The sequence below is a fragment of the Mizuhopecten yessoensis genome, unplaced genomic scaffold, assembly GCF_002113885.1.
Source record: "Mizuhopecten yessoensis strain PY_sf001 unplaced genomic scaffold, ASM211388v2 scaffold11173, whole genome shotgun sequence".
Classification (NCBI taxonomy): Eukaryota; Metazoa; Mollusca; class Bivalvia; order Pectinida; family Pectinidae; genus Mizuhopecten; species Mizuhopecten yessoensis.
Genome location: NW_018408916.1, coordinates 161583 through 176658, shown reverse-complemented (window position 1 = coordinate 176658; position 15076 = coordinate 161583). Strand labels below are relative to the sequence as shown.

Here is a 15076-nt window from a genome sequence, read left to right as displayed (position 1 = left end):
TATTACATGTTAATAACTTGATTGGAATTATAACCTTGAGTTGACAGTTTGATACTTTGAAAATTTTGAGCCAGCCCTACCCCCAAGGGCTGTAGGGTGGGGCTCAAGGGAGTCAGTGTGCTAAAATTTCTTCATTTTCCTTGTTTAGAATCAGAGGTGCTAGTTTCAAATCCTTTTTAGTCTGAAATCTGTATGCTTGATATTGAATAAGGTGGTTTTATTGTTTTTTGTCACTTTGAATAATATTTCTGTTCATGTTAAAAACAAAATCAACTCTCTGTATAAATATATCAGGTGACCGTTAAGGCCCATGGGCCTCTTGTTTTTTATTGTGTGCACTGGGAGGGTACATTGTAGATACTGGGAAAGAATTGACACCATTGTCACTTTCATTGTGAAAACTGGGAGGGTGAACTCGCATTGTGGATGCTCAAGGGTAAACTTTTCATGAGGGATTTAACGGTAGGAGAATGAACTTTCATTGAAGAGAGAATATTTAGGGAGAGAGGAATTTCATTGTCGTTATGAGTTTTGGTTAATCTTTAGTTCAAAACATTGGTTATGTGTGTATGTTGTTGAAATATCTGGATGAGTTGACATTTCATTATTGAGTGTTCTCTAAAACTTGTTAAGTTTTCTAAACTGCATGGTTGACTTCATGTTCAGTCCCCCTTTAAAAAGCAAAGATCTCGACGTAGGATACATTTTGAACAAGTCTTTGAATGTATTACCTAAGTACATATTTTCTCAGTAAATATTTTCATAAAAAACTTCCATGAACAAATCAGCAGCTTCCTGTGTTTTACATTATGGTATTAAAAAAGAGTAAAACTGTTATTAGCTTAACTGGCACAAGCACATGATGTAGCTTCATTCATCAACTTACTTCTCAAGAACCATAAAGCTTAGAGTCATGATATGTGGCATGTTAATATACTGGGGTGAAAGGCTATTAATGTGGTCTAAATGAATGAATTGACCCTCATTCAAAGCATTGGGGTCAAATGTGTTTAAAAAATTCAAACAACCTTTTTTTAATGAATCAAAGTCATGCTATTTGCTGTGAACCATTCTTGGGTGTTCAAATAAAATGACCTTGACCTACATTTAAGGTCACAGGTCAAATCATCAACTGAATCATCATATATAGTATCTAGCTTGCTTGGGTGAAAGCCTGTCGAACTAAATTACCTTGTTCAACATTCAGGGCAGGGGGATCAACTGTGTTGAAAATTGGTACACATGTTCCTTATATTATTCTAGTAGAGTGTTGTTGTTATTTGTTTAGTTTAATGCAGAATAGGACATGGTCACTACAGTCTGTAATTGGTTGAACCATTTGAGCAATACAGCCCCCATGGACCTCATGTTTTATGATTTTTTTTGACTGCTTTGGTGCTTTACTGTAGACTATTTTAAACATTCCTTAATTTGCTATAGGCTGATATCACTTTCTACTACATAACCAGTTCCCATATATTAGGACCATGGCAAACATTGTCAAAGTCATACATGTAAGGTTTGGTTCATAATGATGGAAAGCTTAAGTAATTGTATTTTTTTCTAAGTGCTAACATTTTCCATGAAAAGTAGAATAAGTTTGAACAATTGAGTAGTTGTATTGTTTGAGTAAATGGTCTCTGCTCCATCTTTATCAATACACTATATTATCAATATTATGCTTTAAACAATTACATATGTTTTATCATTATCTAGGATCTTTACAATGATGTCAGTTTATTTATTTTTATTTTTTATTATTTACCAGATTGCAGAGTTCTTGAATGGCTTAGTTGTGATTGGTTAGAATATAGGAATATGTGTTAGATGGCCAATGTTTTGTTGGTACATACGTTTTCCCACAATGATGGGTCCATTGAAAAGTTTTGCTGTACAGTACAATAATTGACATAATGAGGGCCCTGCAGGACAGTCCAAAAATTGAAAATAGAGTGTGATATTTAAAATTGAAATGTTGGTAATATATAAATGAACTATGGCTGGACCAATGTGTTTAAGGATATAAACAAAGTTAAACAAACTGCCATCTATTCTACTCTTCTTGCGGAAGACTTTTGACGATTGCTCAGTGAATATTCTACAGACTTTAACCCTTTCAACCCTATGTAACTTTAGTAGACTTTACCATGCATTGATCTGGATGCATTCGTTATGGTCTACAGTGGCTAAAGTCCTATCATACCTCATTTACTCATGACCAAGTTGTCAAATTTAAATTATTTAATTATTGCATGGTATTTTGCAGGCATTGCAAAGTGTGGAATACCTTCCATAAATTCTGTTGAATATTCATTGAGTAATCGTTCGACAGGAAAGCTGGAATAGCCAGTGGTATTCATATTAATAAGATTGAGGTCTACATTGTGTATCTGATATTCCGAAGTGTAGTAGTAGAAATTACCTCCTTGGATAATATTAATTTGTTGTAATTTTCTCAGGATTGGTATCGTTTCAGAACGACAATAAAATGAATATTATTCAGTTGATAAAATATTTAGAACTGTACATTTTTATTAGAAGCACTTATATTTGCTGTATTTGCTGTAATTAGCGCCCAGGGCACTTAGAAAATATTTTATAAATGGGGACGCTTATTAAGTTATTAGGATAATAAAATGCGAGTCATATATGATAGAACAAGTTTTGCAACTTTAACTGTTGTTACAGTTTAAAAGAAGGACAGTATAGACATTTGAGTGTGGATGGAAGTGTGGAAATTAAATATTTCATCCATTTCACAGATCACCAGACATAAATCTCTTCTTTAAAAGTGTAAGTACTGTAAATCATTGACCGAGCCTGGTAAGGTCTGGGATGTGGAGGGATTTAAAGAATTTCAATACCCCCCCCCGGGGAAGAGGCATTTGTAGGAGGATGGGCGATAATTACGGCAAATTGGTAAATCACATCATAGTATCATCTAACATGATATTGGAGTATTTAAAGATCACTTAAAAAAATCAAATATGTTTATTCCTACATTTTGGAGTAATGTCACTTAAACAGTATTGTAAAATTTCACTACTTTTTAATTTGATTTCATTGGATTTGGTTTACAAGTATTATGTACGGTTTTATTACAACAATCTTTATCTGTCTCTGTATTTACTTTTCCTGGTTTATGATGTGTTATCTTAGTATGTCAGAACTCTGCCACTGTTAAATTTTCAGCATGAGTTACCGGAGATTTCAGGGGTATGGGAAAAAACTGTCAGTCATGCATAAACATGGGATGAACATCTTCTGTAAAAGATCTCTATTCATCTGTTCAAAATGCTTGTACACCCGAGACCATTTGGTTGTATTGCCACGTAACATTCCCCACACAACTCCCAGTGTAATCATGATGGGGTTTTTCTTGGTCTGATTCCTATCGCCAGGGATTTTCTTGCTTATTTTTGACAGGGTCACTTTTCTTTTCAAAATTTCGAAAATTTTGCACTTGTTAACAAATATTTTAATAATACACACATTCAAAACTGTATTTTGTGTGTAATTTGATTTTTTTTTTTCAATTGGAAAATTTGCCAAAATTTAGCAGGGGAAAATGTCTGTTTCTTTCTATCTCCAAAAAAGGGCTTAGAAAAATACCAGATGACTGTTTTATTTTCCTGTGAAAAAGAGTCTTTTATTATGGTATCTTGTAAGTTCAGAAATGTTCTTCGTAAGATGACAGTATGTAATTTTTAATGTTACCTAAATGTCTTATGGTGTTTACTTAATATACAATTAATGATTATTACGGTCACATGAAGATCATATTTTGTTTCATTTCTTTCTCTGTAATTTGAATTTGGAATGCGAAATGGCAATTTGTATAAATTTTGTATGATACAAATTTCAACATAAAGAACCCATCTCCCTTACCCAATGATCCATGGGTGGGCTATATTTTATGCTGGTTTCCACTGTTGTGATATGAAGCAAATTGATATGCATAGTCTACACTCCCAGTCATTAAGCTTCAATATCAAGTACATTTACTGCATACATACATGAAAACAAATCTTTATTTTTAGCTTACTTGGTCAAAGACCATGGTGATGACCATGGTGATCTATCTGTTTTCTGTCATCCTGGATAATTCAGGGATTACGCTCACTTACGCTCTCTACACCTCTGGAAAATGTCATGACAAAATCGAAAGCTCAGTGTGAGGCACCTTGTGGATGAGACAAGAAGACTATTTTTTTTATCCTTTGAAGAACATAAAAAATTTGCTCCGTTGCTTAACGATCAATTGTCCGGCTGTGAAGTCGGTTGTTGCTCCTCTGTAATCTTCAAAGGACAAGTATCAACCTAGCGATTGGTCAGATTTTTTTTTACCCGAGACCAATCAAATAGCTCAATTTTGCTATAACATATTCCAGGGTTGCAGAGAGCATAAGTAAGCATAATCCCTGGAGTATTGTGGATGATTTTCCGTACATATACACCATAACTTTAAACTTAATATCTACGTTGCTAATTTAGCTAAAGTTGAATGAAAAATGCAATTCCTGATAAATATGATTTAGTGTTGTTACTTTTCGAGCTCAATTTGAAATCCAAGATGACCACCACATCTGCCATCTTAACATATTTGTGACTCAAACATTTACTAATGATAAGTACAAGGATCAAACTGAGTATTGCTGTCTATGAGATAATAGAAAACCAAGATGAGAAATCAAACTTGTTTGTTAAAATCACTTACAGGCAGGTTCCTGTACAATTATTTGCACTATCACTGAGGTGAGCTTTAACTCATTCACCTTCACCCCTTAAGTTTATTAATGAACTATTCCTACCTTTGAATTGGAAGAGTTTAAATGTGTCTTCAGGGGTGAATGAGTTAAGAACCATTCAGCCTCTTGTAGTTTTCCTCTACATTACTATTTAAAAAAAATATTCTCTATTTTATATTTAAAATATAGTTCACAGGGGTTTAGAATTAACAAACCTCACACATTATCACCGCTATACAAAACCTGAGTAAGCTACATTCTATTTTCCTGCACACCGGAGACAAACAATATCAATATCAACAATTGCATCTGTTGTACTTATCAAGACTGCATTTCAAATGCTACAAGGGATTTTTAAACTTAAATGACATGTTTGATATGTTAAACCACCAGCCACAAATTACTACTGTAACATGCACAATGTGCCTGACTGTAAATTTGTATAAAATGTATAGCGTATGTGCCATGTAGAGATGAAAATAAAAATCAATGTATGGCAAATAAATTGATTATTTTTCTTTTCTTTGATACAAATGATTCCACTGCACAAAACAATGCTTTTGGTTTAGTTTTTCCACCATACCGCTTCGTCTGTCTGTCCATCAGCAATTTCTTCAAACGACTTCTCCTTAACCGCTAATTGGAATTTAACCAAATTTGACTAGAAGCATCCCTAGGTTGTGAGGATTTGAATTATACAAATGGAGGACCTGGCCCACCAAGGGACTAAGGGATGGGGCCGAAAAGGTGAAATTTGGACATACAGCTTTAAGGGACTTGGAGAAGGATATCAACCAGTTTTGGTTTGAAGCATCCCTAGGTGGTGGGGATTCAAAACTTTGCTTTAAGAGACTTCTGTGGAACAAACTTCCGGATATCAACAATAACTGGCTGGAAGCAGACGGTGATGATTCAAAAGTGTACCCTTTTAAGGAGTGTTTCCCAGATCTGAGGGGTTGGGCCAAAAAGAATGTTTAACTTTGACATTATCGTAATCTGAACACTAACACCATGTACACAATTGCTGAGCATCAAGAAACAAGAAAAATCATGATATAAGAATTGATCCTGGGTATGGCCCACCTCTAGGGACTTGATTCCAAAGCCATAACTTTTAAACTGTTGAGATCCCCACCCTGTCACCGTTTATATCACTGCAGGGCATCAAGAGACAAACAATCATGCTATTATAATTGATCAATGGGTCTGGCCCCTCCCCTTGGAACTTCATTCCTGACCCATAACTTTTAAACCCCCAGCCATAGGGACCTATTTTCTGAACCATAACTTTTAAATGGTTGAGATTCTGAACCCATAGCAATACATACCCTAGCTAGGCATAACGTTCAAGGTGAACGATAAGGCCCCTTTGGCCTCTTGTTCTGAATTTACAATACCTACCATCGTACAATATGGTGCACAGTTTATTGTAACAGAAACATTGTCCTTTTACCAATTTACATCAATACAATGCAAGCGTTCTCTTTCTACCAGCTATCAGGTACATACTTTGACTAAAGCAAATGTAAATGCAAGTTCCCTAATTTTCATTTAATGGACGTCAACACATGATCTCCGCTGAAGAGATGTGAAACGCAAAATAAACACATTCCTATTAATCATTTAAAATCTTTTGCATACATCGATAACATGTGAAGTTTGAACAATGTAGGTCCAGGGGAACTCGGCTCGTTATAGAGAGCAATGCGTCGTTCGGTCATATGGTTGAATCCACTGATAGTAAAGGAAATGTAAAATTACTACATTCAAAAATCTGTCGATATCGATATAGTGTGAAGACATGAGATGTGAGTAAAAAAATTGATAAACAATCAACAACTGTTGTGATCAAAATGTGCTTTAATTTCAATACGCTACATCTTAAATGATTTGCAATTTATAAAATGTTTTCTTCACAATTTTCAAACTTATTATATTTCAAGCCTACAAACACTTGTTTAAAAATGATTATATAAAGCATTACTCAGTTATATAACGAAATATATTGTCCCTGTATTTTCCAGGAACAATCTAATGTTTTGCGAGATTTACTGGAAACTCGCCTATCCAAGAAGTGTTTGTGTCTCTCCACTCCCGCGTTCTCTGCGTCGTCTGTACATTGCTACTATGACAACAATGCAGACACACAGAAGGGTGGTAACCACAGAGAGCGCAGCCACCATCCCATTTGGTAAATTCTGGTGTTCTTTTGAAGCAGGGGAGTTTTCAAGATCGGGGCTCGAGTCGGCATTAAGTCTTCGGATTGGCGCATTTTCACGTTGTATTGTGGTTTCAACATTGATACTAGCATCGCGTGTAGAAATGTTCAAATTGTCACTTTCCGAACTGGTGTTTGCATACGTCATCTGCATCGTTGGGATATTTATCAACTGCATTTGTTCTTCAAACTCTGGATTGTTTCTGAAAACAAGTTTGGCCGTTTCCAAATCCAAGGTGGCGTCCTGTACTTTCAGCATGTTCGAAGGTAATTTTGTCCATGTATTGGATTTTGTGTCGATGAAAATATCAGCCATTTCGGTATTTCTATAACCTGGATACGTCATGAAAGGTGGTTTCCTTAGCGAGGGTAAACCCTTATCGGATATTGTTCTTGTTACTGCACAATATTCTATTTCGCAATTTTTCGATACAAGCGCAAGATGATTGCTGAAACCTCTTGGACACGATTTTGACCATTGAGATGGATCGGTTTTCCCACTGGTTGCTAGGGGATTACCAGTGTGACAAGTAAAGAAGCCTCCAAAAGGTGCAGCATAAGTAAACCCGGCATCAAAGTCTTGCGTAAGACAGATTGTCAGACCGTCATTGAGTGGTAGTCCGTAAAAGTTTGGAGGGCAAGTGCTTCCCCCTGTCATGGGATTGCCGACATTAGGAGTGAACAGGCCACCGAACATGTATCCCGAATGTTGTTGCACATTACCGGTAGCCCCACACCAATAGGAATTAACATGCAGACTTCCAGAGACTGGGACATCAGTGCACTTTTGGCCTATCCATAGTTTGTACCAGACTTTATGACATTCCCGAGTAGTATCTGTTTTGGTAATATCAGAATTGTCCAGAAGTACAGACGAGTAGCCGGAAGGACACGTCATGTCATCAGTCAAGGGATTCTTCTTAATGTATTCCGAGCAGTGGTCAGGTTTGAGAACACTGTCCTGTGTACATGTTTGATATACACCACCAAACGTAAAGTTGGTCGAAGGAGGAGTGCATGTTCCGTCCTCCACGTTAGCTTTCCGATTAAAATTGGGTTTATTGGCATCAGTACACCCACGATATGTATTAAACTTATAATACAGATATACTGCCTGGTATATATGATTGAACACACCAGGAACTATGTAGTTTGGTAGTTCAGGAAAGGCGGATGCAGTTATGAAATAGTATAAAGGCGTACCTTCTTTGTCAACAGCGACCAAGTTATCGTCTAGTCCCTCAGCCCAGGTGTCAAGTTTAAAAGTATTCGGTTGATATGAAGGTCCTCCATACGTTTTAATGGTGGAATGTTCCACGCTGTTGGAGAACTCCTTTAGTTCCTGCTCACTGAGAGAGGAATTCGTACCATTAGGACTGAAGGAAAACGATGTACTGAGGGATGCCATTCGACGTGTTGTTTTTTCGTCGTTGTTTTTCACGAACTTAGAGCTGACATGTTGAATCTGTGCAATCACCGCCCCGGCGTCCAATCCCGTCAAAACGTGAGTACCAAAGTCCCGTACCAACCGTTGGCTCTCGTAACGAGCAACAGCAGTTTCATTGGTCTGAATTAATTTAGCTATTTCCATAACACGTGCTCTGAAGGTTGGATGGAAGGGAGTGTCAGGCTGCAGATTGGCTGTGTATTTAACATACCTCGCCTGTGTTCGTACGATAGAAGTGTTTTGTCCGATTTGATTCTCCTTGACGGATTGGGATTCCGTTGAAAACATGCCATCGATGCTGAAAAATTCGTTATGGAAATTTGCTGCAACGTTGATAGATTCTGATGTTGTTTCCTTATATTCCATCCAGGATGAGTAGATCTTCGAGAAGACATTCAGTTTGCTCGACTTGACTGGTGTGGTGATCACGCCATCTGGGAGGAGGAATTTACCGTCATCTGTTGTGCGACACTCATAGTAGGTACGCTTTATGACCTGACCGCGTGCCTTGTTCTCCAGATTGTCCCATCCAGCCCCCGGGAGGACCTCAAAGTGGTGCAGATTTAACGACTGCAGTTTATCGATACACCAGCTAGGACTGCCGATTGGCAAGTTGTCTTCATACTTGTTAGTAACCAAAGCAGCGTCTAACGAAGACATGCACAGAACTATCCCCAGTGCGGCCAACAAGCAGACCGAGAGGACTGATTTCTCCATCTTGAGGTATGATGGATTCTGACGATCCCTTAGTGGGTGTCTCGTTTATAGGCAGTATAATGTGCAATGCGTTATCTAATGCTTTATCGTGGTGATCAGGTTACTTACAGTTGAGAACAAGATTAGATATCTAAGTCCGTGCCTACATTTATCATATACAATCATCTTTAATCACTTCCTTAACGGCTGATTATATGATACTTCGGCCTATTTTTCATGTGTGTGATAATAAGTCACCATATCTTATCATCATGAACTGGTTCGTGACTTGTGCGGTCATTTGTATCAAACGTATGTTCTTTAAAAGTGGAAAGTGAAAAAAATGCTGTTTATTTCGAATATAGTCATATGACAATTTATTATCATGTCGTGTGGTACCGTAAATTTGTATATATTTTTTTACTGTTAAAACACATTTGCATTTAAATATATCAAAGTTCTTTTGTTTCGCAGGTAGTAAGACATGCATGTTTTCCCCATGTTGGATGGAAATTGTATATTATAATTGATTCACTACTATAGAACTTGTCCTTAATATCAGTTATTTTTCCTTGTTTTGAAGCGTTTTGACAACTAATACAAAACAGCTTTCACTTCTGTTGAAGAATCTGTATGGCCGGATGACTGGAATTCCAACCAGGAGACGGTTTCTACTATGGTTAACGTTTTTACGCTGACTTTGACCGTTCTTGACCGACATGAAAGATGGTAACAATGGGTAAAGGAAATACCAAATGTGAATCTTACCTAATTGGTAGAGTATTCCTTTTTTAATTTCAAACCACAATTCTGAAATGTTTCTTGGTTTTTGGACTTTTTAAATGTTCGCTTTGAGTAAACTGTTTTCTTAAATTGTAGCACTGAATTTGGAGTGGGTTCCCGTCCGTTTATCGTTAACAAAACCTACTCAATCTGGAACATAATATCGCTGGCTATGGAAATGTCGTTTATATCTATTTATAAATGTGTGCAGACTGCAACAAAATTAATAAATTTTACATATATTTATATCTCAACTATGATTTTCATAAAAGTTATACTTCCTAGTCTTCTGACATGTTTTCTTCGAAGTCAAAGCACACTGTAAATATTACTGAATGCAAAACTGTCTGGTAGAAATACTGGCAAATATTTAAATTATTATACCTGAAGAGAATAATACTCCAATCTTATTCCAAAGTACGAATGAAACATTTTCTGGCAGTGTACCAATTAGGGAAGCGTTACAATTCGGGTTGCGTCATGTTACCTATCCAAACACTTTGATTTTGCCTTCGAGTTTTTCATTTATTAAATGAGGTCTGTCAAATCCTCATCTTTTATTGTTTTATATAAAAAGGTATGGCGGAAAACTGCCCGTATTTCCCTAAGTCGGCATTTATAAAAACGGGGAAAAAAATTAAGGAGTAAAACATTTCGGGTAGCAAAAATGCATACAAAAGATACAAAACCAATTGAATATGAATTTTTAAACTGCTGAGAAATTAGGTATTGCTAATATGATACTGCAGATATAGCCATATACACTATATCTATGAAAGTGATGGGGTTTCCCGGACTTAAAAAAATACTTTCAACACTTTCCCATACGAGGACCAACTTTTGAATAAACTTTTTGTGACCGTGATGTAATTTGCAAAAACAAATCGTATTACGGAAAAGTGGTCCTCCTTTGGTAAAGTGCTCAAAATAATGAAAAACAGGGGTGATCAAGTTTCTCTAAACTGCGACCGGTGTTTCTCGGGTTAAATAAGTTTGTAATTGCCAACATCTATATGTTCTATGTAGCCCAATGTGTAACGCAGTTTACTTGCGACTAGAAATTTTACGGTGCAGGTTCGAATCCTCCTTCATTTTTTTTTTTTTAAAGCATTTGATCATTTTCCTTAATAAGGCAATATTTTTTTTAAATCGATGGAAAATTTTGTTTTCATTTTAATAACATACCTATTGATTTATCAGTTTTGTTAGTAATAATTTCTTTAATATTTAGTGCGACATACTTCTATCGAAGCATGCCAACAAATCCCTGTACACGTGTACAGTACAGCTACGCTTTGTAGGTAAGACTGTTTTTGATGAAATTTATGAATTGTTTTACCCTCCAACTGGCAATAGTAATTATATCAAGTGCTAAACACCAACAAATAATGCCGAAATACCAAATATGTGGTCTTTTTACAATAATCTATTCTTAGACAAGGGATTCCAATATTGCTACCTGTATAAAAATACCCGAGGACGCGTCATAACAGTGCACGGTTGGATGCGCGCACTAGCATAACATAGCTTTGGGGAAATAGGCATAGCAACCCGCCATATCTCTTTGATTTATAATTTTGCCCGTCTGTTTTTACGATGTGAAAGACTAGGTTACCTATTTCTTTGCATCGGGTTAATTTTGCTATGCTCAATAGCTTTATCTGAAGAACCATAAAGTTATCGCCATTCATGTAGTTCAGGATATATTTTTATGGAGAACAAAATCTTAAAAACAAAATAATTAGTCATGGCATATGTTTTTCATGAGTGACGATGAGTGTTTTTTACGTTAATAGTATTATTATCCTTAGGAACTTTCCACTAAGCGAAATGATAAAATATCCGTTTTTCTTATCATACAAAACAAATCAATAAATTATAAAAAAACAAAACAAAAAAAACCACCCAATTTATTGTTTAATAAAAAATAATGATAATAATAGACCTTTCATTTTCTGGTCAATTAGCAACCCCACCCACTTGCCATCTTCGAGTGATGTAAGTCGTTGAAAGTAAATAATTAATTGAGTATGCTTAGGCTGGCGTAGCATCTCTGTTTTAAATGCTCGGACGCTTCAATAGAGTGACAGTGGTAGCATACAGTAGACTTTTGTGAGTTAAATGACAAAGCAGCATAAACTATAGCCCGCGTTTCCTCTGGCCTTGACACCAGACTTAATGTAGACATGTTAACAGATAGCACACCAGACATCTGCCTGTCAGAATGTCTAAGTCTGGTGTCAGGGCCACAGTGAAATCGGGCTATATAAACTAGCGATTTGCAATCATCTGTGGTCAGTAAATAACCATCTACATAACCGATATATATGACATTACAGTGGTATGATTTGATGATTGAATAGTCGGGAAAATGTTTAAGGACTGTACCAACCCTAAGATCGAATAGAAGCATTCTGTTATTTAGGTGTACATACAATGAGTTCTTTTTCGTCTCGGTTCTATAACAACATTGGAATTATTAGAACTCATCCAATCACTGATGTCAACGTTAATTTCAGAAAAATACTATTACTATTTGCACTTGATATAAGAAACACAACAAACTTGTGTCTGTGATAGATTTCCTTTATTTGTTTTGAATATTTATATCTTGAATATTGGTACTTCATTTTCTGATGACCTTGGACACTGCGTTTAAATCATGTTGTCTTTTGCGTACCTGTAGTGTTCTTTATGTTGTTGTGGTTGTTGTTGTTCGTACGTGTTGCTTTAATAGTGTTGTTGGCATGGAAATAGTATTCGTAACGTCTTGTAAAAGGAGCAAAGTGCTCTGAACACTTTAGTCTACACTGTAAGATATGACTGAATATAATATATATAATATGTGATTCACTAACGCCCAATAATTTTGAAAAGTTTGCCGTCCAGAGGACACCCGGCATATAAAGTGTCATTTGTCAAATTAATATATTATATTGAGCAGCAACAAGGTTGTGTATTTTGTTAAACAATTTATCAACAAAATAATAACGTGTAATATAATCTTTTTTCAAACATCCGGTAATACTTCTGATGAATATGAATCGTGACAACCACATGTGTGCTATTTCAGGGCGACATTCCGGTTATGAACTTTGATATAGTGATCACGTTATTGACCCGTGAAATCGCATAAATTTAAAGCCCGCAGAAATATTTTGCTATACGGTAACGACATTCTCTCTACAGTTTAACTTATAGAATACATCTTAATGTTATCAGTTATTACCACCTGTATACGTTATGCTTATACATGTAGTTTGCATTGCAAATTACCCTGTATCTTTTTATAACACTTTTAGTTATCACAGGGATAAGATTCAGCAGATATGTGATACAGGTTTTGAGTTTTTGATCCTAAATGAGCCCTTCTTTATTAACTGCCTAAGTCACATTTTTGGTAAAAAGATTTTAAAACTCTCTCTTATTCTCTACGTAGCGTTAATGTATTTAAATATTGTATTTATGCAATGAAACCACAATTTAAAAACTTGTTTTCATCAGATTATTTGGGGTGTCTTTAGTTGTAGACCGGCAAGCCTTTTGATAGGAACTTGGAATATCCATATAAAATTACAATCTCTTAATAGTACGTTTTATCCTCTGCCTTACGTCGAAGAATAACAAAAGTATCTAAAAATGTATCCGATGTGCCTTTTATCATCATTGGACTGCACTTTTAATGCTACAGGTTTTCTTGTGTAAACTAAAAATGTGTCGGCTACACTGTACTAAGTGTATAGCATATGTGCCACGGGGATATGAAAATAAACATCGGTGACTGTCAAATCGTTGGGTTATTTTTTTATTCCATAGTGAAAATATTCCAAAGCTTTTGTTGATATTGATCTTTGTGTCAACCAAAAAAGTTTAAAAGGATAACGTTTCTGGGGCTATGTATATTTATTCATATAGATAACAGCAGACATATCGATGAGAAATGTTATCAACACTGTTTTCTCTACATAAAAGGCTCAAGGTTGTGAATTCAACTTTACCCTACATGTGTATCACATGATGCCAGTGATTAGAATTATCTTTGATAAATATAAACAGCTGAGGTTTCAGTTATGTGATTAAAAACCTTACATAGCTGTGTGCATATAGAATAGTGTAAACCATATGAACAGATCAGTTTTTATTGATAACAGCAACAAACAGATAGCACATATTAATTAATTTTACGATTAAGTGTGTGAAAACCATGTCGATTGTTCAACGGGCGATAACTCGTAATCACATGTACATGTATAACACCTTAATTTCTCTTGGTATGTGTGTAAGGCCGTCTGCTCATGCATATCTGACGTCGTTGTGGCAGTTATATAGTTTTTTTAGTCATAAGTGTTTTTACGTTAGTAATACAATTGATCGTAATTGTGAATGGTGTTGTTGGAACATTAGGAGTATATCCTTAGAAACTTTCAACTAAGCGAAATGATAAAATACCCGATTTTCCTTATGATAAAAAAGAAAAACAATGAATTACAGAAATAATGATAATAATACACTTTCCCACATAGGGTTAATTAGCAACCCCACTCCACCCATTTCCCATCCCCGAGTGATGTAAGTCGTTGGAAGTTCATTGATAATGCTTAGGCTGGCGTAACATCTCTGTTTCAAATGCTCAAGACGCTTCAATAGAGTGAGAGTAGTTGCATTAATGACAGAGCAGCAAAATAGTTTCCTCTTGCCTTGACACCAGACTTAGTCTAATAGACATGTTGACAGATAGCACACCAGACACCTGCCTGTCAAAATGTCTAAGTCTGCCACAGGAAACTCGGAATACATAAACTAGTGATCTTTAATCATGCAACCGAAATTGATGACATTGCAGTGGTATGGGTAGGGAAAATATCAAAGACCTGTACCAACCCTAAGATTAAATAGAGACATTCTGTTAGTTAGGTGTACAACTACATGCTCTCTATTTATGGGCGACATAACGATAATGAACTTTGTTATAGCGGCTTATTTTTATCTGACTTCGTTGTGGCAGTTATATAGATCACAGCATCGTTACAACAGTCATGCGTAAGATATAAGATATGATGATTTAATGTAAAGTGAGAGTTGTAAAGAACCATGTAACCCGTCGCCATTTTGAGATGTACGCACCAACTGGTACACTTATCGTTCGTTTCGTAATCAATTTGCCTATTGTAGTGACTGTTTTGT

At 35.9% G+C, this 15076-nt stretch overlaps 1 protein-coding gene across 1 annotated transcript; it reads right to left on the bottom strand.

Moving 5' to 3' along the window:
- Window positions 1-6811: 6811 nt before the first annotated feature.
- Window positions 6812-9130, bottom strand: LOC110467416 (macrophage-expressed gene 1 protein-like). Its single transcript, XM_021524573.1, has one exon. The coding sequence runs from the start codon at window positions 9128-9130 to the stop codon at window positions 6812-6814; it is 2319 nt and encodes a 772-aa protein (XP_021380248.1).
- Window positions 9131-15076: the final 5946 nt, after the last annotated feature.